Consider the following 24,522-nt stretch of genomic DNA (forward strand, 5'->3'; position numbering starts at 1 on the left):
GGGAAGCCTGCAAAGTCCTAGTGTGTACTGTACTATTGTTTAAAAGAAACATCACAAAAAGCAGTGAAAAAACATGAACAAACATGACCTGCAACACTGAGAGGGGGTTCATTTTCCAGCCACCAATAGTTAACAGTAGGGCAGGACAAGGACATTGAAAGTGGGCAGATTTTTTTTTTGTCCCACTTCGGGGTTTTTTTTTTTTTGTTTTAAATCCCCAGTTTCTCTTATAATGACTAGTCTCTAATCTGTTACTTTTGGCACTCTCAATTTCGAGGAGGAGGTTTCTGTGTCAGTGCCTTGTCATCATTTGTGGTGACCATCAATATTCACCAGCTGGATTCAAGAAATGCCACTGGAGAGAGTGCTCCTAATTCAAAGGACATGAGGCAATGGGACACTGACAAAACCAGAACTGTCAGAACATGTCAGGCAGTCTTACGGGCAACACCTGTGTCAGTCTCATGGAATGCAGGTAATACTTGACACTTGCAAGAAGTTTCATTTCTGGTAAACCTACACATGTTAAATTTAAAATTTTTGACAGTTTTTCCTGAGCCACTGCAATGAGGTAGCAGCTTGTGCAATAACATCAAACTAACTGGGAAATTTACTACCATCTGCAAACTTACATGGAAGCTGCCCAGTAGGCAGCCAGTGCAGTCCCAGAGCATACTTTCTGCAAATCAGACTGCTTGTGTGTGGCTTGCTCTTCTCCTATATTTCTTCTGAAACTTCATTTTTCTACCTGTCATCTTGCAAACTGTTCCTAAATGGGCTCAATAGTGACACCTGAGCAGCCTTAAAATCACAAGCAAATCCAAAGGCCTTAATCATAGACAATTAACTGATACTTTGTGATTCAAAAGTTGTATTTACCAGTACAAACTATGGTTCTTGTTTGCTGACACTGTGCTTTCCCAACATGCTAACTGAGGCTAAACTGCTGCAACTGGATTCCAGCGATGTTTTTACATCAGGACTGGAGACACATACCTCTCCCATTTAATTTTTAGTGATTTTCTTTTGTCTCTCTAGTTGCAAAAAGTGTAATGGGTAGTTGACTGGTTGGGATAAATGGCCTTCTTGGGTTGACCGCAAGCTATATCACTTTAGAAAAAAATAATTACAACAAACGTAGTTTAAAAGATTTCTCTGTATTTTCATGCACTAATTAGTACACTAATTCCTGTTTCCAGGGCAAGCTGGTTTTTTCAATTTTTTTTTTTTTTTTTTTTTGGTTGCTTGTCCGTGATTAAAAGATTACCTTAGTGAGAGGAATAATGTGTGTTTTCTAATGTAACTGACAGCTGCAAGACATGAGAACGTGCCATAATTGCTGCTGTCATGAGGAATGGCAACACTGACTCCTCAGCCTTGTGCACACAGCCTACACAGAGAACAACACGTAATTATGCACTCTATCCTGTGCTTACCTCCATACAAAGGAATGTGATATTTGTGCAGGTTTACAGATTAATCTGCTGTAATTCCCTTTAATATTAAACTACTTCCAGCTCAACTATAATTAAGATCACCAGGTACAAAAGATTCAGATTGGAAATATGAGTACAGTCCAACAAAACAAATAACAGCTTGATGCTGTTTTTTATGTTCAAATAGTTAGATACATTAAGGATTTTGACAGCATGTTTGTTTCCTAAGTATGTAGATGAAAAAACAAAGGTTTCATTTCAAAAGGCAAGACATTACTATTGTGTTTAATCAGAGAGAAAAAATCCCTTAAATATACAGACTGCCAGTTTATGTGACGTGACTGCTATAAGACCTAGCAACAAAGGATTTTTTTTCCTTCCAAAAATCAAATCCAAATTTATATATACTTCAAGCAACCATCATCAGTGTCAAAATAAAAGCTTTGGAATAAAAAGTTTGCTTCCTTAAGTCTTCAGATAATTCTACTAATATTTGTGACATAGCAGCTAGGCAGGCTATGAACAGAAATTCTGGGTCTGTCTTTCTGTTCCCAGGTATCTGAGGGTTTCCAAACAGACTGAGAATAGTGTGGAGATCTCAGGGGGCAAAGGGGGCCCTCAGCCTTGCTCTGAAACAGCCATGTTCACTTAACTTCAAGTGGGAATGCTACTTCTAAGAAATCAATTGTGACGAGGGAATTTGATGCTCTAATACCAATTTAGTTTTGTTTTTCCAGTTTGTGACAGAAATATTAACAGCTTCATCTTTTGCTTTATGTTTCTAGACTTAAACACATATGCAACCTATTCAGTTGTGATCCACCCCACTTTGATTACTGATGTCCTGATCTACCAGCACAGATTCTCAGAAATATGAGTAAATCAAAGCACTCATTTTTGATGAACTTCTGCAGCAATTTCCCATGGCACCAGAGCCTGGGGAAGAAACACTCAGATTTGTTTTTCAGGCTTATAACAGACAAGGTGTGACACTAACAGATTATCTTCTGTGAAAGCCTGTAACTTGGCACACAAAGATTAAAATATTTAGGGCAGAACCATACATTTTTTCCTATAAATTATCATCAGAATTTCTGAAGTCTGTAAGCAACACAGCTCTTGCAGATCTGCACAGCATTTCCTCCTCCTTCTAACAAGGAATTCAATAAACCAAAAGTGCTCATTTTTATAGCATTGCCTTCAAAATCCAGTTTAGCTTATTGTTGCACCTCTGTGATAATTATGCAACTGAATATGATTACAGTGGCCTAAAATATATTAATCACATCTTCATGGTATTGCATAATCCTTCTCAGTTGTCACAATGCCAACTCATAAGTTGCCCTGGCAGAAGGAAACATAAAAAGGAACCCAAGTTGATACTGATTGAAGCAAATGAAGGAAAGTTGGCCATCTCAAAACACTGAAACTCTCACAGCATTTCAAGGTCTCCCTAGCTAATTTTTTGTGATTACTTTTGATATGAAAACAGACCTTTAATTGTCAGTCTCTAATAAGGATGCAGAACTGTTCCCGGGAGGTTCAAAGGACCCTGGGAAACGAAACATTTACGAAAGCTTGAGTAGCCAAATGTCTTGTGCTGATTAACATAGACCATTCAGTTTCCACCTAACAAAGTCATAACAAGAAGGAACCCCAAAGGAAAAAAAAGAAAATTGGACTGACAAAGGAACATTAGTCTTAATAAGACTGAGGGCTCTCATTCATTAATTCTGATGAGCGTAAAAAGGAGGTATAACTCAAATCCATTCCTGGACCAAATCCTGCATTGACTAACATTGTGTAACTGTACTTAGGGCAATGAAATGTTACAATATAAGTTAATTAAAAATTCGAAATTTTACCTGCTCTCTGCCTCATCAGCAGTGATAAATATTTTCAAATGAGACCAAATTGCCAGGATCCTCACTAATGGAATTAGTAAGCAGCCTTGTTTGCTGGTTTTCTTCTACAAGGCTGTGCTTTCTATAACTGGGAAAAGGGAAAGCAACAATTTGTCATATTTTTCCTTTAATGATGGAAGATTTGAGATAATGGAAACATGCCAGACAGTGTATTTGGTTGTAACGTCAACACAATATTGATATCATGGTTTGGATGGTTTCCAGCAGAACATGGTGCATATTTTCAATGCCTATTTGGCATTCATCCTGTATCTAACAAGAGTAGTTTGTTTCAATTTTGTTTTACAGCTCACTATGCAACTGCTTTGAAAAGTTTTTTTTCCTTTTATCCAACTGCTTCACTACTTTTTTCAGATTCCTGCACTCTTAAGGAACTGAATGGAGCAAATCACACAGTCCTATTCATCTGCAATAGGCAAGCAAAGATCAGTTAATTATGTCTTAGTAGGTGCATTTTCTCAAATCCTAGCACAATGTGATCCAAATCTGGTGGTAAAAACTCTCAGTTCCCACACTATAAGGGCCATTGGTTTTTCATCTGAACTCATACAAATCACCAGCCTTCTCTTTCATGTTGCTAGTTATGTATGGTGCTTTACGGTGCTTTATATTATGATCATCTGGAGGATAGGCTACATAATCTGTTAAAATACCTTTTTGACTGTGCTCCAGTGTCAAACTCATTTTCTTATGCAGTTGTATTCCAAAAAATAGGTTTCCAGGCTTTGCCACAAAGGAAGTTGTTTCCACCCATCCACTGCAGTTTCCTATATCAGGGTTCTTAGTATGTCATTCTGTGAGGGATCATAAAATGGATCATAGAATGGCTTGGGTTGGAAGTGACCTTAAATATCTTCCAGTTCCAACCCTGCTGCCATGGGCAGGGACACCTTTCACTTGAACAGGTTGCTCAGAGCTCCAACCAGCCTGGCCTTGGATGGTTGACTGATTTTTTTCCAATGAAGGAACACTGTCTGGTTTTTCTACTCTAAGAACCTCACAGTAAGAGCTGTCATGATAGAAAAGACCATGGAGAGCAACTAGAGCTTGAATCCACATGCTCAGACCCCACACAGAAATACAGCTTGCTATGGTCTTAGGCAGCTGAACCTTTGCATTGGGCTCACAGTGGACTGAAGCACTGCAGTAGTCTGGCTTTGGTTTTGGTTCCTGCCTGGGTTCTGTCCATATTAAGAACATACTGTTGCCCCTGTCCAGATGAGGAATATGAGTGCAGCTGAAATTTGCAGTCCAATTAACCACCTCAAGGCTCCACATGGAGTCATGATCATCCTGGTCATCATCATATGGTCAGCTGTTGGTTTTTCACTGGTAGCAAAGATAAGTTGATATCCATCCCTGGAGCACACTATTCTGATATAATCTTAATTAGAACACCCTGGAAAAGGCATATGAAGGTGCCAGTACTGATGGGAAGCAGCACACAAGCCCAGAGAAGCTTATTTTTACTCACCTGCTAGGACAACTGCACCACAAACAGCTGAGCTGCAAAGCTTCTCTAGTGTGAATCAGAAGTAGTAGAGTGAGCAAGTTAAGCACACAGCAAGCCCAAACAGGGATGGAAAAATCCAGCTTCTTGGCACTAATTACAAAGTAGAGTCCCACAGCAAAGTCACCATGGGAAGCCTTAGTCTACAGTTTCTGTATTTCAGAAATAAAAAGAAGATTAATTGTCTGTACAACATAAGGCCAGGAAGTGACCAGTGGTGATGAGAGCAAATATTCTTTTAATTTACTATTCATTCTGAGTTATGCCTACAAAAACAAACTGTACTTGTTTAAATCTGCCCTGTTTCTTTGTTTGAGGTCTAAATGTGACACTCTAAGGCATGCTCTTAGCAGAGTGGCCTCAAACAACTTCTCTGAAATCATTCCAGTTAGAAGTAGAATATTTCCCAGTGAGAACCTGACAGTAAGAGAAAGACACTATTCACATTTACAAGGAGTAATCTGTAATTAATCCACTAGTAAAGAAGAAAAGGGGGAAAAGGAAAAGGTGAAATAGGAGCCCTATGAAATAGAACTTTAAGAACTGGAAAAGTAAAAAAAAAATCTGTAAACTAAATGATTTTATAGCGAAAGAAAATTAGGAGAAGAAAAGAAAAGAGAAACAAAGCTAGAACATAACATTTTCTAATGTATGGCTTTGAATTTAAAATTGGTCAGATACAAACCAAAAACCTACAGCAATCAGTTGCTGCAGGGATTTCAAATTTATCTACATTTTGTATAACTAGAATATGACCTTTTACGACCAAATCTTGTGGTTGACTTCAGCTCTAGCTATTGGAAGTCATTTGTAAAAGGTCATCCATGACTGAGAACATAATAGGAATCCAAGATGCGTAAGCATTCAGGTTTGTGCTACTCAAAAGAAGTTGGCAAAAGACAAAGAGGATAGGAAGCTCATCCACTGCCACAGATTCAATTCTCAAATGGGTTCATAGTTTGGCAAGAGCATGAAATCTAAGGAATCAATTTCCGAAATGTGAATGCGAATTATGAGAGGATACAGTTTTTATGCTTGTCATTCATAACTATGTTACTTAAATGTTACCAAAGCGGTTTATATTATCAAACAAAGCTACTTATTTAATTAATGTAACTTGAGTCAATTTTTTGTTGTCTAGAGCATGGTGGAATATCTTCTTCCCACAGATTCTCCACTACAAGAAAAGATTATGGACCCTCAGTTTTTATTGTTATAAAGAAATAAGGTTCTTAGGCAAAGATAATTTATAGCCTTAATTAACATATTTATCTGACTTTCTGCATACACAACCTTAGCACTGTTTGGGTTTTTTTTTTTTTTTACTTTCTACTTGTTTTTTTATCACTAAAAGTATGATATTTTAAGGAGCTCCTTACAAGAAAGCTGATAATGATGCACCAGCTAACCTCAGCAGGAAATGTGCAATGACATATAAAAATATGTCACGTCTTTAGTCATGTTCTCTGAACATTGGAAAACTCAAACTGTATCATCCGAGGCAGTCGATTAGGGAAAAGGGGAAAAGGAAAAGTATACAACAATTTATGTATAGAAGTAAATGAAAATTAATGTTAGAGAGAACTGTCAGCAGTTATTTAACCAAGATCTCATGATAACACTTTCCCAGAAAACTAAAATCACCTCTGAAGGCCAGTCTGTAAAGGATTCACCTCCACTATATGAGAGTACATTTAAAATTACGCAAAAAAAAATTTCTTTTATGCTTGATGTCTTTAAAGCCAAACCTGTACTTCAGGCTTGCAATCTGCCCTACCACTAGATTTGGTCAGCTGTGTAGCAACTGGGTATATATTGCACCTACTACGGATAATTGCAGCTGCCTCCTTGCCTGCAGGTGAAACACCCTGATGCTCCAAGCCTCACAAGCAGCACCATACTGTGCTTGGGAGGAGCCTTTTGCTCACTTTAGGAATGCCCATTGTGCCTCCCTCTGTGCGCCATCCTTGCTACACCAACGAGGATATTGGCAGCTCTCAGAAGCAGAAAGTGGTGCGGGTGATGAAGAAAGTTCAGCTGGAGAAATCTTTATGAGAACTGAACTCAACATATGTCACTGAAAACATAGTTAAATTATTCTTTTTAATTAAACAGAGACTCAAAGAACAGCAGTAAGGTGGTATCCAGTACCCAGAAAATGCAAAGTACCTCAACATCAAACGCATAAATGCTGCACTGGATCATTTTGATCACTTGAGCAGAGTCTAAGTAGATGCTCTCAGTTACAGCACATCCTTTTCATGCACAGAGGGTAAAATAGGCTTTAAAACCACACCTGCAGGTTTTGTACACGCCAGCAATTTCTGCCCACAAAATATATTGCTGCTGCTTGTAAAGGACCATATGTACATACCAAAAGCTGGTACTGAGATACAATTTGCATCCATAAATGTGCAGGTGCAGTTCAGTGGAGACCTACGAGAAGAATGTGACCATATAGCACACAACTACTACGTACACAGCAGCCTTCAGACAACAATCTTCCCATAGGATGTGCCATGCCAGGCACAGCAAGGAGAGGCAGAATTTACAGCTGAAATTGCAGTCATGTTCATGACTGGCAGACTGATTTAAGAAACAAGCCTACCTGGTCCTGGTTTGCAGACCATGGGTGTGTACTAGTACTGGTAGTGCTGATGATACCCCAAACTGAGGGCAGGATTAATGTGTCATCTACAAAGGTGAAAAAAGAATTCTGAGGGAGTCCTTTGCATTTAACATAGTTTTTTATGACTGAAAAACCCACCTTGTTTGTTCTTCCCTAGTGAACTGCATTCTTTTTCAGGCATTAAAAATAATTCTGCAAGTCTGACATGAATCAGCATGAGAATTACTGACCAAGTCAGCTTCAGCAAATACTAAGCAACACAGTCACATGATGTGGTGGCTTTATTCACATGTAAATTACTGATTTCTAATGAAGTGAGCACTCGGGATGAGACATTTTTCTTCTGACAGGAGAACACAGTCAATATTGTATGTGATTACCAACAAAACTTGGCATTGACTTCTTGCTAACTGCAGGGACAAGGTCTTCACATATTTCCACAGACTAAGGGAAAAAGGCATAGTTCTGTTTAGCTTGTTATTAGTATTTAGTTCTAATGAACATAATTCTTTACATGAAATCTGATTAAAGAATGTGAAAATAAACATAAATGAAATGTGGAAAAATTCTTCTCAGATTAGGAATTATTTTGGACTAAAGCCACACCAATTGCTATTGCTTAAATATTTAGTGAAGGGTAAAAAACCAGTTTGAGAGGACTGAATTTCCTGCCTTCCTAGGGATCTAGAAAAGAAAATGTGATAATTGAGCATCCACCCCCGACATAACTTTTGGGCATCAGCACTATTGGCCTACTGCTATAATTAAAGTAATTTGTATACTGTGGATTGTTGACAATTTAAAGGCTAGGTCCAAATGTTGCAAGCATGTGAGATAGAAATCTTCAGAGAAATTAATTTTACATCTTGATATTGCTGGCAGGGGGCAAAAGAAGTGCTCAGTATTTTTAAATGGATGGTTAATTAGATGTACAGTCAGAGACTCTGGAAGAGCAGAGATGCAAACAGCTCAGAGCTTCATATTTCTTCTCTTCATACAAGCATACCAATAATGTTCCCACTTTCAATACTTTTTGTCCCTTGGATTACAGATAACTAGCTCCCAGAATCACATTAAAAACCAGAAACATCTCTGGTTGCAACTGTATAGAACCAAGCTTAGGTTAACCACAGTAACAAACTTAGTATAGTAATGGAAACTAGGCTCATCGATCACAAGAGAAAGAAAGACGCAAAGAAAACAAGTTATAAAGAAATCCCTTCATTTTTAATTCTCGCTTCTGAGAAGAGACTAGACCAACTCTACAAATCCAGTGTGGACTACTACTTCTTTGCTGGAAAACTTACGTCATCATGCAACCTCCTACACACACCCAAGACCCAAATAATCTTAGTTAAAAGTACCCCTTCATACAAGCTACAGACAAACAACTTTTCTCAGGGTTTGCTTTTATGATTGGTTTAAGCTTCCCAATGCCCAGCACTTGCTGCAGATGCACAGATGTGCTGGCCACTAGTGCAGCTGCAGTGCAGGATCAAAACACATCACAGTCCTGACTCAGCTAAAAATTCTCATCTTGCCTGATAGGCTGACTTTCAACCATATGAGCTCAGAGCAGCCACATCAGCTGTGCAGATGAAGACACCTAGCTGGAAACAACAGCGGGGGCAATGACAAGTCCCCGTCTAGGGAAGCTCACACGTAGGTCAGCATAACCTCCTATAATTCCATATCCTCAGAGCCCTCATCTGCCCAGCTGCTACAGACCCCTCAGCATTAGAATACTCAGGTTTGTCACAAACCTTTCAGATGAGCAGTAATAACAACTCTATTGACAGCCAGCTATTTTCTTTTAGGGCTTGCATTGTATGGGACTCCATTTTTTCCCCTTTTTTTATACTCAGATGCATCATCTATTTGGCTTTCCAAAATGTATTTGATAACATCTCTCTCACAAGATCTCTTAAGGAAACCTAACAGGCAAAGAATTAGAGTGAACACCTTTGCACAGATTTAGGAAAGCAACTGTTGAAAAGATAGGAGACAGGGCATAGGAATATGAAAGCCAACAGTCAGTTTCACTGTGGAAGCAAGACACCAGTGGAGTCCTGCTGCCTCATGTCGAGGATACACATGCTCTTCAGCCTGTTCTTGAAATCACTTGAAAAAGGGAGCAGAGTAGAGACAATGTTTGCTGATGATATTAAGCTATTTGGGGTAGAAATGATGGAGGCTAAAGAACTTTCTATGAGGGTAAGTTTGTAATAAAATGACATATGAAGTGCAATTTATAGAAATTGATGCTAGAAATCTTTTAGGGGAAAACTTTTAGTTTAGACTCAAAAGTAGTGGATTCTGAACTGAGTTACAAGCACACTGCTGCCCAGGAATGAGATCTTGAGGTGGTACATCTACTGTGTGAACATCATCTCCCAGCTCACAAGTTAGAGAAAGCAAATTGAAGACCAGAGAAAAACCAAAAGGCAACTATTTTGTTTCTGCATATTCACATACTTGCATCTTAAATGTTATCTGCAATTCTGATCCTCCCACTCACGTACAGAGATGAAGAAGAAGTAAAGAGGGTGGACTGAAAGTACAGACTGGCTTCAAGAAGAAACAGCTACAAAACCTGGCAAAGCAATGATCCAGAGGAGATATGATAGCGATCTGTAAAATAATGAGTGACATGGAAGGGATGAATCAGAACTGACTGTTTGCTGCCCATTGTAACACAAGGCTGGGGGCATCAGATGAAGCAGGCAGATGGCAGGTGGAAAACAAACATGAGGAAGCAGATCTCCATGCAACTGAGAAAGGAAACTCAGGAACTCTTTGCCAGGGGATGTTACAGCTGCTAAAACTTTACATGGATTCAGGGAACAACTGAACAAGCTGAGAGACGGGAAATCCTTTTGGGGTTGATAAGCAAACAAAAACCACCTCTGGCACAGGAAGTTTCTGAAACACAAACTGCTGGAGTTTGAGAAAGTAACGTGAGAAGGTTTCACTTTACTGCTAGGATATTGAGCAAGACAGAGGTCTGGTCTCAGGCATTATTGCTGCTGTGTGCATGTGCAACAACACAAGACAGCTAAAAAAGAAAGGCACTGGTTTAAAATACTTCAGAGTCTGGACAACCTCAACAACAACATGCACCACCTGCACATGCTGTTGGCCATCCCTGTTGAACCTCCAACCACAGGAGACTGACCAGTACTTAGATAAATTTCCAAGCAATAGGAAGAACAGACTTATAAAGTATTAAAAGTACGAGACTGTGTGCAATGAAAAATAAACAAAATGATCTCAGTGACTTCCAAAGTTACTGTGTACTGTGGAAAGGTAAGTGTACTGTGAGCAAGAGATTGACCTGCAGCATCCTAAGGTAGATGCTAACACCACACCATTCTTTTATGCCACAGGCTGGAAACACAAAGGGTTTAGAAGGCATTATAGGAATTTTTTACCACCTATCTATTTTCTGGTTTACTGGTTCTGCTTCCTTGGAACTACACAAAAATCACTAGAGAAAAACAAATGAGCCTTTTTGAGAAGTGAGCTGTATTGGATCTTTGTTCATAAGGCAGATATTAATTTAAAGAATACAAATAGCCCAACAGCCATTAAAATGAACTCTTAAGCACTATTTCTAATTATACTGCATTGATTAAACACAATTATATTTTAACTAAGCTTTGTTCATACCATCATCCTCCTATGTTTTTTCTCCTTCTAGAGGAGGAAATTAATCTCTTTTTCTAGAGATGCGTTTTCATGGCAAACAATGCTTATCACTTCATTTATCTTAAAAGCAAAAGACAAAATCTGCACAAGACATGAATTGCCTCACTTGTGTTGGAAAAAATTAGCTGTCTGCTTCAGAGTCCACCTGCATGGAGAACCCCAGTCAATGCCTGCACTCTTTTCATTGTTGATTTTTAAGTCCTACCAAAAGTCTCACTTTCAGCAGACTAAGCTGTTACAGCTCCAGCTGCTGAGTCATGTTAACAGACTGTGTGAGTGCTCCAAGTCTATTTCCATGTAAAATCAGGTTACCTACAATCCGGGCTGAAGAGCAGCCTCGCAGTTTGCCCAGCACCAGTACGGTGGAGAAGAGATCCTGAACGTTAGCACCTACTGCCCTCTACCTGCTCCACTTAAAAAACCTAGTCAGCAAAACTAGAGAAAACTTCTCTTTCAAATTTTGTAAATACTTGGTCTTACCACTTTGATGAGAACTGATTTCTAATCTATTTCTTTTGATTACAAGAGTAGGAGCTGTTACTCTTCTCTACATTCCAATCTATGTAGGGATTGCCATTACAAAATGTGCAGATATATATTGCCTGTGTAATTTTATCCCGTTTCCATAAAGCATCATTTAAAATTTATCTTAGCATTCAGTGGGATTATGCATTCAGAGGTTCACCATATCTTTCCAGGAAATGTGGTGGGAGGTGTACTCCATTGGAGTTCATCATGACGGGCAGTGAAGAAAGAATTCCAGCTTGTAAATCCTTGCCCTGCAATATGATCCATGTAGCGAAACTCTTATACAGGCCATCTGAGTACCTGGCACATGCTACAGAGGGACAGACCTTGATGCCTACACAGATAAGACTGCACCATCAAGGACAAAGCTCCGATAAGCCATAGCAGACAGCCAGCACTATGAATGGGGACCCAGAAAAAGTCTGTCTCAGTAGTCTTGACCTTGTATTCAGCTTAAGCAATAATCCACAGTTATCGACTCTGACTTGCACTTTAAACTCTCAGTTCTGACCAAGAGGATTGCTTGAAATTTCTTAGCTATAGAGAATCAACAGGAAATCTATTCTCTTGAGTTTTGTTAGAGGGTATGCTAACCTCTGGACTTTTAAGACCTTTTTCTCTGACCTATAGAATAGAAAATATTTCCATGTCCATTTGTGGAGAGACAGAAGCCATGCAAATGGCAGACAGAGAGCCAGACGTGGCCTCGAGTGCAAAGGCAGTGCTGGAGCCCTGATTAATGTCCATTAATCATGAGCAACATTTCTGAACAGAAAAGACCCAGGAAATCCTTGCAAGCTGTTACAATTCTATTATCCCACTGCATGTCTTCCAAAGTGCACCACAGTAACATTCCCCCCATGTGAGGCAGGAGATACAGGAAAATATAAAAGCCCACTTAGAGATGTAGCTACTTGAACATGTGTTTTCAAAACTGCTTAAACTTCCAAGCTTAAATTTCCAAGAAAGGCTTAACCTGATGCAATTCAGTTTAGAAATAAACAAACCATGTGCTTCCAGTATATTTGGTCCTTGTCACTACTTCTGCTTCTTCACGAGCTCTATCACCAGTGGTCTGGCAGTTACCATCCCTTCCCATTCCCAGACTCATTCAGGTTCACACCTGGAATATTTACCCCTGGTTCCACCCACTCACAACAGCTGATTATTTTGATAATTAACCTGTCAGACTGCTCAGACAGCTAAAAAAACCCGCAGGTAGCACTGGACCAAGGCCTTCTATGGGAGGCTTTGGTCAGAAGCTGAGGACAGAGCTGACAGAAATACCAGGACTGCATGCCATGCTTGCTGAAAGCATGTGTAAACTAATACTGCATACCTCAGCATTAAGCTGGCCTGGCAGATGTGGTCCTGGAGTACCTTCTTTCTCTCTGTGATTGGCAGTGACAGCCAGGAAAAAAATACAGCAAACCCCACCCTCTTGGTTCACCCCTTGGGTCATCAGCTCTCCACCCCACTAGAATTGCTCATCCATCAGAGAAAAGATGCAAATTATCAGAGCCATGAAGCCAGGAGGTAAAGTGCACAATTTCCCAGCACAAAGACAGCTTTACAGGTGTGCCAGGTGCTACCAATATGCCCATGAGTGGCAGGGCTGCCAGTGAACCTTAAGCACCCCATCAGAAATCACTGGGATTCAGTGTCCAGCAAAGCAAACCACTGGAGCACAATGAAGCTAGATGGTCTACAGTGAAGCATCAAGTATGTTAAACTCACCTGTTAAAGTGAATTCCAGTCGGTATCTTAGGTACTTCATGAGTGGTCTGTGTAAATGAGGGCTCTGGCTTTGTTTGTTTTCAAAAACAGGAGTTTTTACATTTGTCAGTTTACAGCAGAGATATTGATACTCGAGAACTCTGTGTTTGTGAGAACTCTGTGTTTGTGATTATACACCCCTGCTGCTAAATATGGTAATTTGTTCCACTTCAGGTTTTATTAATTAAATTAATACTAATTGAGCAGCCTTTTGGCATAATTTTAGCCTGAGTGATTTTTGAACTAAGTCCTGTACACTATAGCCTCTCCTTAGCTTCCCCCTTTATCCTCTGTCCCAGAGGAAATGTTTCATTGCAGATCACTGCCCTGACACTCTTATGTTTACAGATAATTATGGCTATACTTGCATACTCTTAAATCAATAATAAAATCCAGTAAAATCAACAAATATTTTAGAAGATATTTTAAAGAAAGAAGCTATTACAAAAGAAAAAAAACTAAAACAAACCCAAAAACAACCCAACCCAACCCAAAGATGGCTAATTTTATGTGACTAAGTGCCCTCTAGTGACAAAGTCCTACTCAAAATAACTTTCACAGCCACTTCCAAGTGTTACACAGTTTTAGTTCTCAGTATCTCAAATGTTGTGGGGTTTATTTGTTTGGTTTGGGTTTTCGTTTTGTTTTGTTTTGTTTTATTTAAATAAAATAAAGCAAAGCAGCCAAGCAAAATCTATCAATAATAATAAGAAGAATAACAACAAACAACATCAATCACTGTGTTAGTCTAAAATAGACCTTATTTACTGAAACATAACAAGTATTTTTCTACATCAATGTTAATATTCCTATAACTCAAGGGGGACACATAGCTTTGTGGTGCGTTGTTTAAATTACACAACATCCCTTGAGCTGCTGTTGCTTCTAAGAACTGTCTGACACTGAGTGGTGATGCTGCAAAGTAGAAGAGAGAATTAACTCTGGGCCAGCCCAGCAACCCTTGCCTCTTGTTACAAATCCCTCACTTCACACTGAAATCCACCTCAAATCTGTCATTCCTTCCCCAGAACAGCCCACCCACATGCTGGAGCAAAAGGCGTGGAGCTTCACTTGCTCCATTCTCTTCTCCAAAAACCTAAGTGGAAAACATGTACGTAGGGAAGCTTGGCTTATAAATGAGCTCTTAGAAAACAAGAAAACCCTCCAAAAGAAAAAATCCTATTTTTTTTGTCCCTCAATAATTTTAAATTTGTGAAATTGGAGAAATCATAGAAAAGATACCGATATCTTTACTTTGTACTGCTACTCCTTTAGCTGAAAGAAAGCTGAAAATTTACAAACTATTCTAAGCAGAGAAAAGAATGTATTATTATTATAATATGTATAATACACAATATATATTTTCTATACTATGTTATAATATATAAATGAATACATTACATGTTATAAATAATGTAGCATATATATATATATATATACATATACACAACCACAGCATTTCCATGATCAGATTTTTGGTTGCCACTTAAAAATTATTCATTGCTCTTCTGTAAATAACAGTCTTCCTATTTTTTCAAATGTTGTCTTTGGCTTTCTAATGTGGAGAATCTCACATTGACAATTACACTTCAGTATGTAAAACAGCTCTTGGTCATTTCTTAAAAGACCAAAACTGAATAATTTAAGTAATACTGTTCTCTGCTATGCTTTTTTTTTCAAATGAAAACACTTCAATGAAAACATGCTTTTTTTTGTCTTCACACGTAATGAGCATGAATTATTATTTTCCAGGTTTTTTAATGAAGTAATAACCTTACCACATTAATTTTCTTTGCTGTACTCACTGTCTTTGCACTAAGATAATCAATGATGTTAACCAGAAAAGCAGTTTGCCAGGGTGCTCTCAAGTTACTGTAAAACTGGGGATTTAGTCAGAAGAACTCCTATATTCCTCTGGAACATTAAATTGAAGGCTTAAAATACAGCCTTTCAGTAAGCAGTTTCTTAGAGAAGATAAAACCAGCTCATAAACGAAAAAAGGATGTTGCAAAAGAGACAAATTGTTCTCATGCACATAGCATAAAATGAACTGAAGTAAATTCAAATCTCCTAAGGAAATTTTGCTTCCTTAAAAACAACAAACACCAATACTAAGATGCTCTGAATTGCAATGTAACCTTTCAAATTACTGTCAAAAAAAGGGTACAGTTTTATTGTTAGTACCTGTTCTCAGGTTTTATCACAGTAGTTACATTTCTACCTCTTTGTCCTTACTCAACACTGCCTAACATTGGTTGGAATGGACATAAAATATCAAGGATTGTAAATGCAAATTAACTATCTACCCAGTGGAAGGAATAAACTACCCTTAAGTATTTTCTCAGTCATGACAGAAACATCCAGTGCCTTCTTAAGGCTAATAAAGGTAGACAAGAAACATGTTACTCTTACACTTTCATGAGACATAAAGCTCTGCAGTTCAGTGTCTGTGGAAATTTCTTCTGAACATATTAAAATGATCTGAGGGCTCTGCAGAAACCCTGATCATAAAACAAAAAATCTAGGATAGTTAAAATTAATACATCATAAATAAAACATGCATTTCTGTATATATTAAGTGACAGGTCTCAGAAACTCCACCAACACACACACGTTCACAAAGCAGCAAGAACACATGCAATTCATTAAACCCACTCAAGTGTGCTGGTTCTTCCTGGCATTATTCATAACTGAAACATTTCAATTCTAGTTAACAAAAAAAAAAAATCCTCTAATTTAAAAGTAAAACAAGAAAATTAGTTCTGTGTTTCTGGATGACAATCCCACAGTGCCTTCAACTAACCACATTAAGCCTTAGGGGAGCTACTTTTAAAATGTTTGGGGGGGTTGTGTGGCTGCTTTTTTTTTTTTTAATAAAGAAGTAATGCAGCCCACTCAAACAGAAATCTTTGAAACACAGATCTCTTAAATATTTTTTTCCAGTATGCTATACAAAGCCAGACAGGAAAACAATGAAAAGTGCCAACCTATATTTTAATTATATACCCTGAAAATGTCATTCCTTAAATACGAGTGCTCTTAAATAAGCATAAGGAACAGATGGGCTGCAAAAAGCAGAGTAAGAGCAGCGTATCCTGCAGGATATAGTACTGAGGTGACAGATGACAGGATGGGGGTGACAGTCCCCCCTACTTTTCACCTGTTTTAACCATAAAAGCTCCCTGCCGAGCACCTACATGGTTAGGACACCTCACCTGGACTGCCTATACAAAAGGAGGCAAAGCACCCTGAATGAAATGGACTGGTTTGCTACAATGAAAATAAATGGCTAAGAATTAGATTCTGCATCTCAGACTCAATATCCATAAGCCAGAGGTGTGCATGTCACCCCAATCCACCGTTACTCAGCATTTGGCTTGATCTTGCTCACAGAGATGAGCACGGACAAAGTGTATTTTCCTATTCTTGTACTGTTTTAGCGGCTTACTGGGGCTCCATGCTGCTGTCCTCAGACCACGACCCACCATCTCAATGAAAAAATACAAGAAAAACAGCTGCTTGCACCTTTCCTTAAAGCCTTGTTACATTTTAGGGCCATTCCAACAAACACCACCAACTTTTCTCTACTCTGGGCCCTCCAAAGAAAAAGGGTAAGTTTTTTCCCCCAAAGTTATTCTGTAACATCTTTAGAGCATTACCTAAGTGGAACTGGAAGAATCTTGGGGGAAGGGACCATGACTTACTGCTTTCTTCTTGCATTCTTCACTCACAATCTGCTTTTCGTTACCTGCTGGAGACCAGATAACCGTACTCAGCAGAACTTCAGTCTGGCTCCACATGCCCCATTAGAATTGGGCAGACAAGAAACCTGCTTACATAAAACCATATGAAAGCTGTTTCAGTGCAACACCAGATGCAGGAGGAGATCATTATTCTGGGTTGCAGCTGGTGAATTCCTGAAATATAGATGTGTGTTGCTTCTGTTACTTTTTATCAAGGTGAAAAAAAAAGGACGTAAAACATCAGCAAGTTCCTTCTGAAGACCCTTAAAAACCTGGCTTATCTTGTTTATAATCTCTTCTCTACAAATTAATATTTTAATGATTTGTACAGTGGGACAAAAGAGCCATGCAGCCTTTTCTATTTGCATGATGAAGGACTGATTTTACCTGGAAGTGGGGTTGCAGTAACACTTGACCTCATCAGTTACATGGGGCCAGAAGAAAACACACTTTTACCATGCTAAACAGTTCCAGCTTTTAAGTTTTGGAAAATTAATTATTATTATTATTATTATCATTATCCCATAATACAGAAATATCAGAAAATCTTTACCCAGATATCTACAAGCCTTTTTAAATTTTTCATTCAAGAGAATAAATTGTTCAGAAAAACAAACCAGCTAAAATAGTTATCATGCCATTGTTTAAATAGCTCCCACCACAAATAAAACTATGCTGATGAGTCTACACGCGTCCAAGGTCCACGTCTGCGTAAATCCAAGAGACAGGTGAAAGTCATTCTCTTCTTTTAATAGTCACACCGTATAAGAAAGGAGAAAAAAGCCTATACTCTTAAATTTGTCTCTGTCTCTTCATAAAATCATCCTCATGAATTCAAATAGGAAGAAGCAGCTTGCCACTGGAAAGCCAAGTGTCTGAGTGCCATGGCTGCAACGCACCAGCAAGGGGAGTAGTAACACTTTGAGAACTTCTGTCTTCAGTGACACTCAACTATACATAAATGCGGCAAGGTATAGAATGTGGATTCCAGGCTGTATAGACAGTGCAAGGGATATAAATTCTACTGAAAGACTGAGAAATTAAAAAAAAAACCAACCCAAATCCCACACAGACTCTTGAAATGCTATTTGGTTTTGAAAAGAAGGTGGAAGCACACATAAAGGGTCTCAGACCAGCCCAGTATGCCACTCACCAAACAACCCAGGGCAGCAAGCTAAAATAAAGCCCTCTCAAATCTGAGACTGCTATTTCCATTTAATGTGTATATATATATATATATATACACACATGCACATATATAATTTGGTTTTTGTATTTTCTCCTATTAAACAGTAATTACTACATATTTCTATGGGAAGAAGAGACACTTTCTAGCTTCCTAAGAAAATAAACACATGGCACCACTGGGGTGGTAGGCAGGAGGGCTGAAGCATTCTCAAGCCTGAATTGCAGCCCTTGATAAGGAAAGTAGAAGGTGCAATTCCTTAAAGCAGGATTTCTTAGGGACAGATAACTGAGCTGGCACTTTCATAGAGGAGTACATTTTATAACTGCTGGCAGACTGACCTTTTAAATGCTTGTGCCTGCAGCACTGACACAGACTTGCCCCTGGTGGCACTAAAGACAGGGCTGGACATCGCTGAGCTCCCACCACAGCAGGAAAAAAGAGGGAGCACTGACAGTGCCTCTTTGCTGCCTCATTCCCACTCTTCCTTTCCAGTCCTGTCCTACCACAGGTACCTCTGAACAGTGGCACTGCCCAGCCACCACGGAGCAGAGGACCACAGGTCCCTACCAGAGAAATGCTGTAAAAAGAAGCAAAGATGAGAAGGAAAACTGCTGCCTGCACCAAGTTCTTCACTACAGCCGAGGTTCCCACATTCATACCTTTTGTGCAGCAGTGTGAACTTTTTAGAAACAAATAAGGATCCCTCTCCCTTCAAAACACTGTAAATTTTTAACAACTGCTATCCAAGTAGGTAACCAAGGCATTTAATCAACTTGTAAATGCCCAAGTGTGAAGGCAACCTAAGTACTAATCATGAAATTACTATGCATGACAAAATTCAGAATAGTGTTTTGCTGTAATTGTGCATAATTTAACTCAAAAAAGCAAGAGGAGTTATATTTGGATATAGAAGAAAGAGGTCAATTTGATGAGGGGGAAAAAAATGTTGTCATTTTTACTAGTCTGAGAGAGAAATCCTTCATCCAGAGTAAGAATTTTGGGATGTTGATTCTCCATTGTGATGCCAGGGGGATAAGTCATAATCAAAGGAGCATGCAATAGAAAAAATGGTGTTCCAGAGCCACATTTTCAACAAAAGAAATCCGCCTCTGTTACCTTAAAGCGCATCTATAAACTGCAGCTTCAGCCATTGGAGGCAGACAGAGACCTGCATGTTGCAATCCCAAAGCACAGCTGTTTCAATAAAAGCAATACAAATGTTTTCCTCCTTCTGATAAGAAGAAATGGAAATATTAAATAAAAAACCCGGGATGGTTTCAACAATTTCCTAATGATTTCATAACGCTTCTGGACAATGGGCTCAGCAGATTTCCTAATTTTGAGTTTGTAAGTGGATGTGCATAGGGTCAAATCTAGACCTGTTTTAGACAGTTTCTTCTTTTCTTCTAAAGGGAATGACATCCCATGCAGGGTGACATCTGTCCTGGATGCACTGCTACTGACATGGGCAAGGCTACGTGACCTACACAGAGCCTTTCAAACCCAGATACAGATGAAGGAATGTGTGGATAGTGGATTTGGAAGGTCTGCCCACCCCGTCAGGTCAGCCTGTGTTCCCCTGAACTCTGTTAACAGGGCACCAGCCATGAAGAAGAGCCATGGGCCTCCTACTACAGCACTCAAATGCAGACTTTGCCCTCCTTTTGTACCCTTCCCTTCATCAGCACCAACCCAAAACAATTACATCTAATCCCTTTACCTGGCAGAAAACCAGCAGAGAAACACGAGCTGGAGTCGAGCCTCAGGACTTGTGTGACAGAGAGGAGAAGGCAACCAGAGCATGAAGTGCCCTTCACCATGCATGGCCCACTGCATCAGTCTGAGCAGCCTAACCCATGTTCTCTGAGACTATCCTGAGGATATCTCTCCTTGGGACCAAATTTTTTGGACCAGAAGTAGAAAGAATGTGAGAAAAGTGATATTCTAATATCAGGAATAAGTCTGCTTTTCTGGTAACCAAGTTCAAAAAGGGTGCAGAGGGCACAGAGGCTATGGTAAGAAACTATCATAATGTCAATGCCAATGGTCCGGGTTTCTTCCAACACAGACTCTTGCACTTGACCTTTAAGATATACCTTTCCAAGAAAATACTCTTATCAAATCACAGTAAAAATTCCTTTGGGCTTATTTTAAATACAACAAGTAAATTGCATTAGCATAAACACATCTCCATCTTAAGAGGCAGATTCTTTGATAGGTAGCTTTTGATGAACACAGATTGCAAAAATAGGAGGATGGCTTTAACAAGCCTCTAAACCTCTGTAGGATGTAACTGGGTTGGTAACTCTCCTTAAAGTAATAAAATTGATGTATTTTTCCACTGAAGGTGTACATCTTCGCAGCTTTTGGTGACTAAAAATATACTTTATTGATTTTGAAGACATCTGGAAAAATAAGCCATTTTTGTTTATTTGGACAAGGTAGTAGTAACAGGATATATTTCCAAGAGAGAAGTATGTGTAAACACAAAGTTCTCCAGGCAGGCAGGATATACAGCACAGCCCTGTCTCAGATCCCATATGCATTCTATAAAGACTTCGTTCATAATCTAAAATAGATCACATAATGTTCATGTGACCACAAAAGATTTGCTTTTTCCCTGAAAGGATGGCAGCTTTAGATGTTGTGCTAGGTTATTCTATCTGCATATCAACAGCCCCATCACAGAAAATCCACTTTGTTTTGCAAATATTAATTGGGACGCCTCTGGCCATGGGCCTTGCTGGGTCTGCCCAGCACAGACAAGACCCTACTACCCTTGGGTGGGAAACACCAGGCATGACTAGATAAAAATCTGCTAATCTTTCTTTTGCCCATTTCGATCTTCCCAGTTTTCAGTCTCTGTATCTCAAACAGGCTCAGGGTAACCCAGATTTCCCTGTGTTAGTTGTCTTCTTCCTTATGTTATTAAGCCCGAAAGGATAATTTAATTGCAAAAAGAGAACAAATACTCAAGACCATAAAGAAAAACAGGGTGCTGGACAGAAATGCTCTGGGATGAAGCTATAATATGAAAATGAACACAGCCATGGCTGGCCTTTTGTCTTTCCATCATCATCCTAAGAAAGATCCCTCTTTTTCTGAGCCTCCTGGTTTGCATATGTGTGCCTTATCCTCCTCCTTTCTCTTTAAAGTAGCAGAAATTTTTATCTCTAATCCCTGTGTCATATGCTAGACAAAAATACAAATTTGATGTCCTCATTTATTTAAAAAAAAATGCATTATCTGAAATGTTGCTAATTATAAGTTACTTTGAGAGCTATGAAACACTTCTCCTACCTTGGGAAAATATTTGGGGTTTTTCAAAAACTTTTCTGCTCAAAATCAGGAAGAAGAGTATAAGATTAGAATGATTTTATAACCAAAACAAGAGTACTTTTGACTCTTTTGACTAGCTGAATCTTCCAAATAATTTCAAAACATGTTGTCCTGTTACTTAGGATGCAGACTCTGACAAATTCAGAATAACTGAGAAAGGATTCTTTTATTCAGAAGATGTCAAAACAATAATGTCAACAGAGTTCTCCAAAGAAATAAATTTAAATAGAAAATTTATTTGCAATTCTCTTTCGCACACACTGTTCTGCAGTTGCACTGGATCAGCACTTCCTTCTGAAGAAGAATGTTCTGTCACAAAGATCCCTGACTTGCTCTAGGGCTCTGTGCTTGTATTTTAGCACAAGGACAATCAAGGCCTGAAAAGATGTTTTTTTGCAGTAAGTACTGTACCCTTCCTCCTTGGGGTCCAGCTGCCTGTGATCCCAAGCCAAGGGTAGGTATAGCACAGCTGTACTACCTTGGCTCAGATTTCTGAGAAAACTGGTAATTTGTGAGGCAGAGGTGTGGGAAAGTGGGGTAGAGCCACACAAGGGAAGAATGGGAGAACTGCAGGCCGAGGTGTGGTTATTCAGCTGAGGATGGATGCTGCTACAGGATTCACGAGAAAAAACACCAACATGAGAAAGTATAACTTAAGGGACTGGAAGAAAAATACAGCATCTTACCTGTTTCTTTCTGGCACTAATGAGTATTCAAAAAGAAAAAAGCACAAAACAGACAACTAAACTGAGTGCAGTGAAAGTTCAACTATAATCTCAAGTATTAATCTGTGTAATTTTAACTCAGTTCCCATTGCTAAAGTAGGTATTCACGATATAGGAATGAATAAAACAGTGTTTAGTATTATCCTCAAATAATCTTTCTGTAGAATAAATTTTTGAGCTTCATGCTTCTATGTGTCAATGGTCTAATCTTACCTGATTATTCCCATTTTACTGCTTTGTTTATCCTATAGCCTCATTTCATAGCTTGGAATGAATAATGGTAAATCTGTACATCTAGTGGCTTCCTGGTAAAACACATTTTCCAATACTATTTTTAAGCACTTACCATGCAGTGTGGCTAGGGGCACTGCGTGACAGATGCTGTGGAATCACTGAACATTTGAATATTACTATATTAATTTTATAAGAAGTGTTATGCATATCCACATGGGCTTGTTAGTGATTGTATTACAGCCTAAGTGATCAGGAGATGAGTTACCACAGGAACAAGTGATCAGGGCGGGTTGGGGATACTGATACCTGGAAAGGCAGGTTCTATATCATACCCACAGTAGTCTACAACAAGGACATGCATTATTAAACATGCATTTATTAATTCTCCTGCTGCAGGTGACCTACTCTTAACTAAGCATACACACAGCTTGCTTATAGATAACATGTTTCCTTTTTCGTTTTAGGAAAGCTTACTTCTCATGTCATAAACTTGTCACTTCCAAACCTGGTTGAATGTAAGTGAAGATGGTGTAGTACAGGCAAATGGGTTGATGACCACCACATGGTCCAGGTCATGAGTCATTCAGATTTAGCTGCGAAAGCGCAGCTTGTGGTGCTGAATGATACATGCTGCTTCTGGCCAGGGCTCTGCAGCATGTTCTGCAAAGGAGGATACTTCAAAGATTTCCAGGAAATAAGGCACCTTCCTGATCAGGGGAAAGGTGCATACTGGAACTGTGACACTCGTTAGGGCTGTGGCCCAAAGCTACACTTGGCTGTGCACTAACATAAAAAAATTACTACATTTGCTCTCACAGATACAGTTCAAGAAATAGGATTTTCATGCTGTTGGAGCCAAGACCAAAATGAACACAGCCAGTTCCTTTTACTTATTACCAAACTGGAAGACTTTTTCCAAAGCTTGCTCAAGCAAACAGGCACACTGAGCACTAGCCATTGTGCATCTCCACAACTCCAGCTGATCTCAAATGGCATCTCATCCACAAGCCTCTCTAGCCTAAAAGAGATAAAGAACTAGTCTGTGCATTATTGTATGCTTCAGATTCTTCAGAAACTATGAATACAGGACTGAGCAGCATCATCAGAACCAAATTTGTAGAAATGGTAGTAATTTTCTCCTTAATTCCAAGGGATGCAAGGGCAAGGTGTACAACAGGACCACATCAGTTACTGTCTGCCATTGGTATGACAGTGGATGATAATTGGTTTAGTTTCCATGAAAAAGAAAGCAAAATGTTCATGCTAATTTATTGGATTAGACATCAAGTTGTTTGCATTACAAAGTCAAGGAACTTCTTCTGATGATGCCAATGTAAATTATCACAAAACAAAACATTTGTTTCACAAATGAAATTGTAGAAGTGTATGGTACTAACAAATACACTTCGAACACAACCCAGTTGCCACTGTCTGCCAGTCTTTCAAACTAATAATTTAGTTTCCTTGTGGCATTAGAGTGATGCACAACCTGTATGCAATTCACATATTTTACTAATTGTATTTTTTCCTTTTCCTAAATTCAAGCTACACACAAGACTAAAGATATATTTTCACATCTGATTAATTTCATTATCATTTATGTTAAGTCTGCTCCAACTGAACCTGAAAAATGTGGAGGAAAACAGTTTTGTTTTTCTTTTAGCTTAGATTTAGATTTAAGAAGACAAGTAGCAGCAGCAGCATGAGACACATATAATAGCGCTTAATTACATCTCATACAGGCTTAATTACAAGAAGTGGCAGAAAGAACCTGCAACAT

The 24,522-nt window shown here is 38.9% G+C and overlaps 1 protein-coding gene across 4 annotated transcripts in view; it reads right to left on the reverse strand.

The window, feature by feature from the left end:
• Positions 1 to 24,522, reverse strand: part of CHST9 (carbohydrate sulfotransferase 9) — an 88,725-nt gene that overhangs the window by 18,861 nt on the left and 45,342 nt on the right. The window contains exons 1-2 of one of the 4 annotated variants that reach the window (XM_032124116.1): positions 4,836 to 9,562; positions 3,302 to 3,428 (exon numbers count right to left, since the gene is read on the reverse strand). The exons of the other annotated variants lie outside the window; for them this stretch is intronic. Coding sequence (XP_031980007.1) covers positions 3,302 to 3,317 — 16 coding nt within the window. The 5' untranslated portion in view covers positions 3,318 to 3,428; positions 4,836 to 9,562. Of the gene's footprint in view, positions 1 to 3,301; positions 3,429 to 4,835; positions 9,563 to 24,522 lie in introns of those variants that run through there. 4 annotated transcript variants of the gene reach the window in all.

Source organism: Corvus moneduloides, chromosome 1, assembly GCF_009650955.1.
Source record: "Corvus moneduloides isolate bCorMon1 chromosome 1, bCorMon1.pri, whole genome shotgun sequence".
Classification (NCBI taxonomy): Eukaryota; Metazoa; Chordata; class Aves; order Passeriformes; family Corvidae; genus Corvus; species Corvus moneduloides.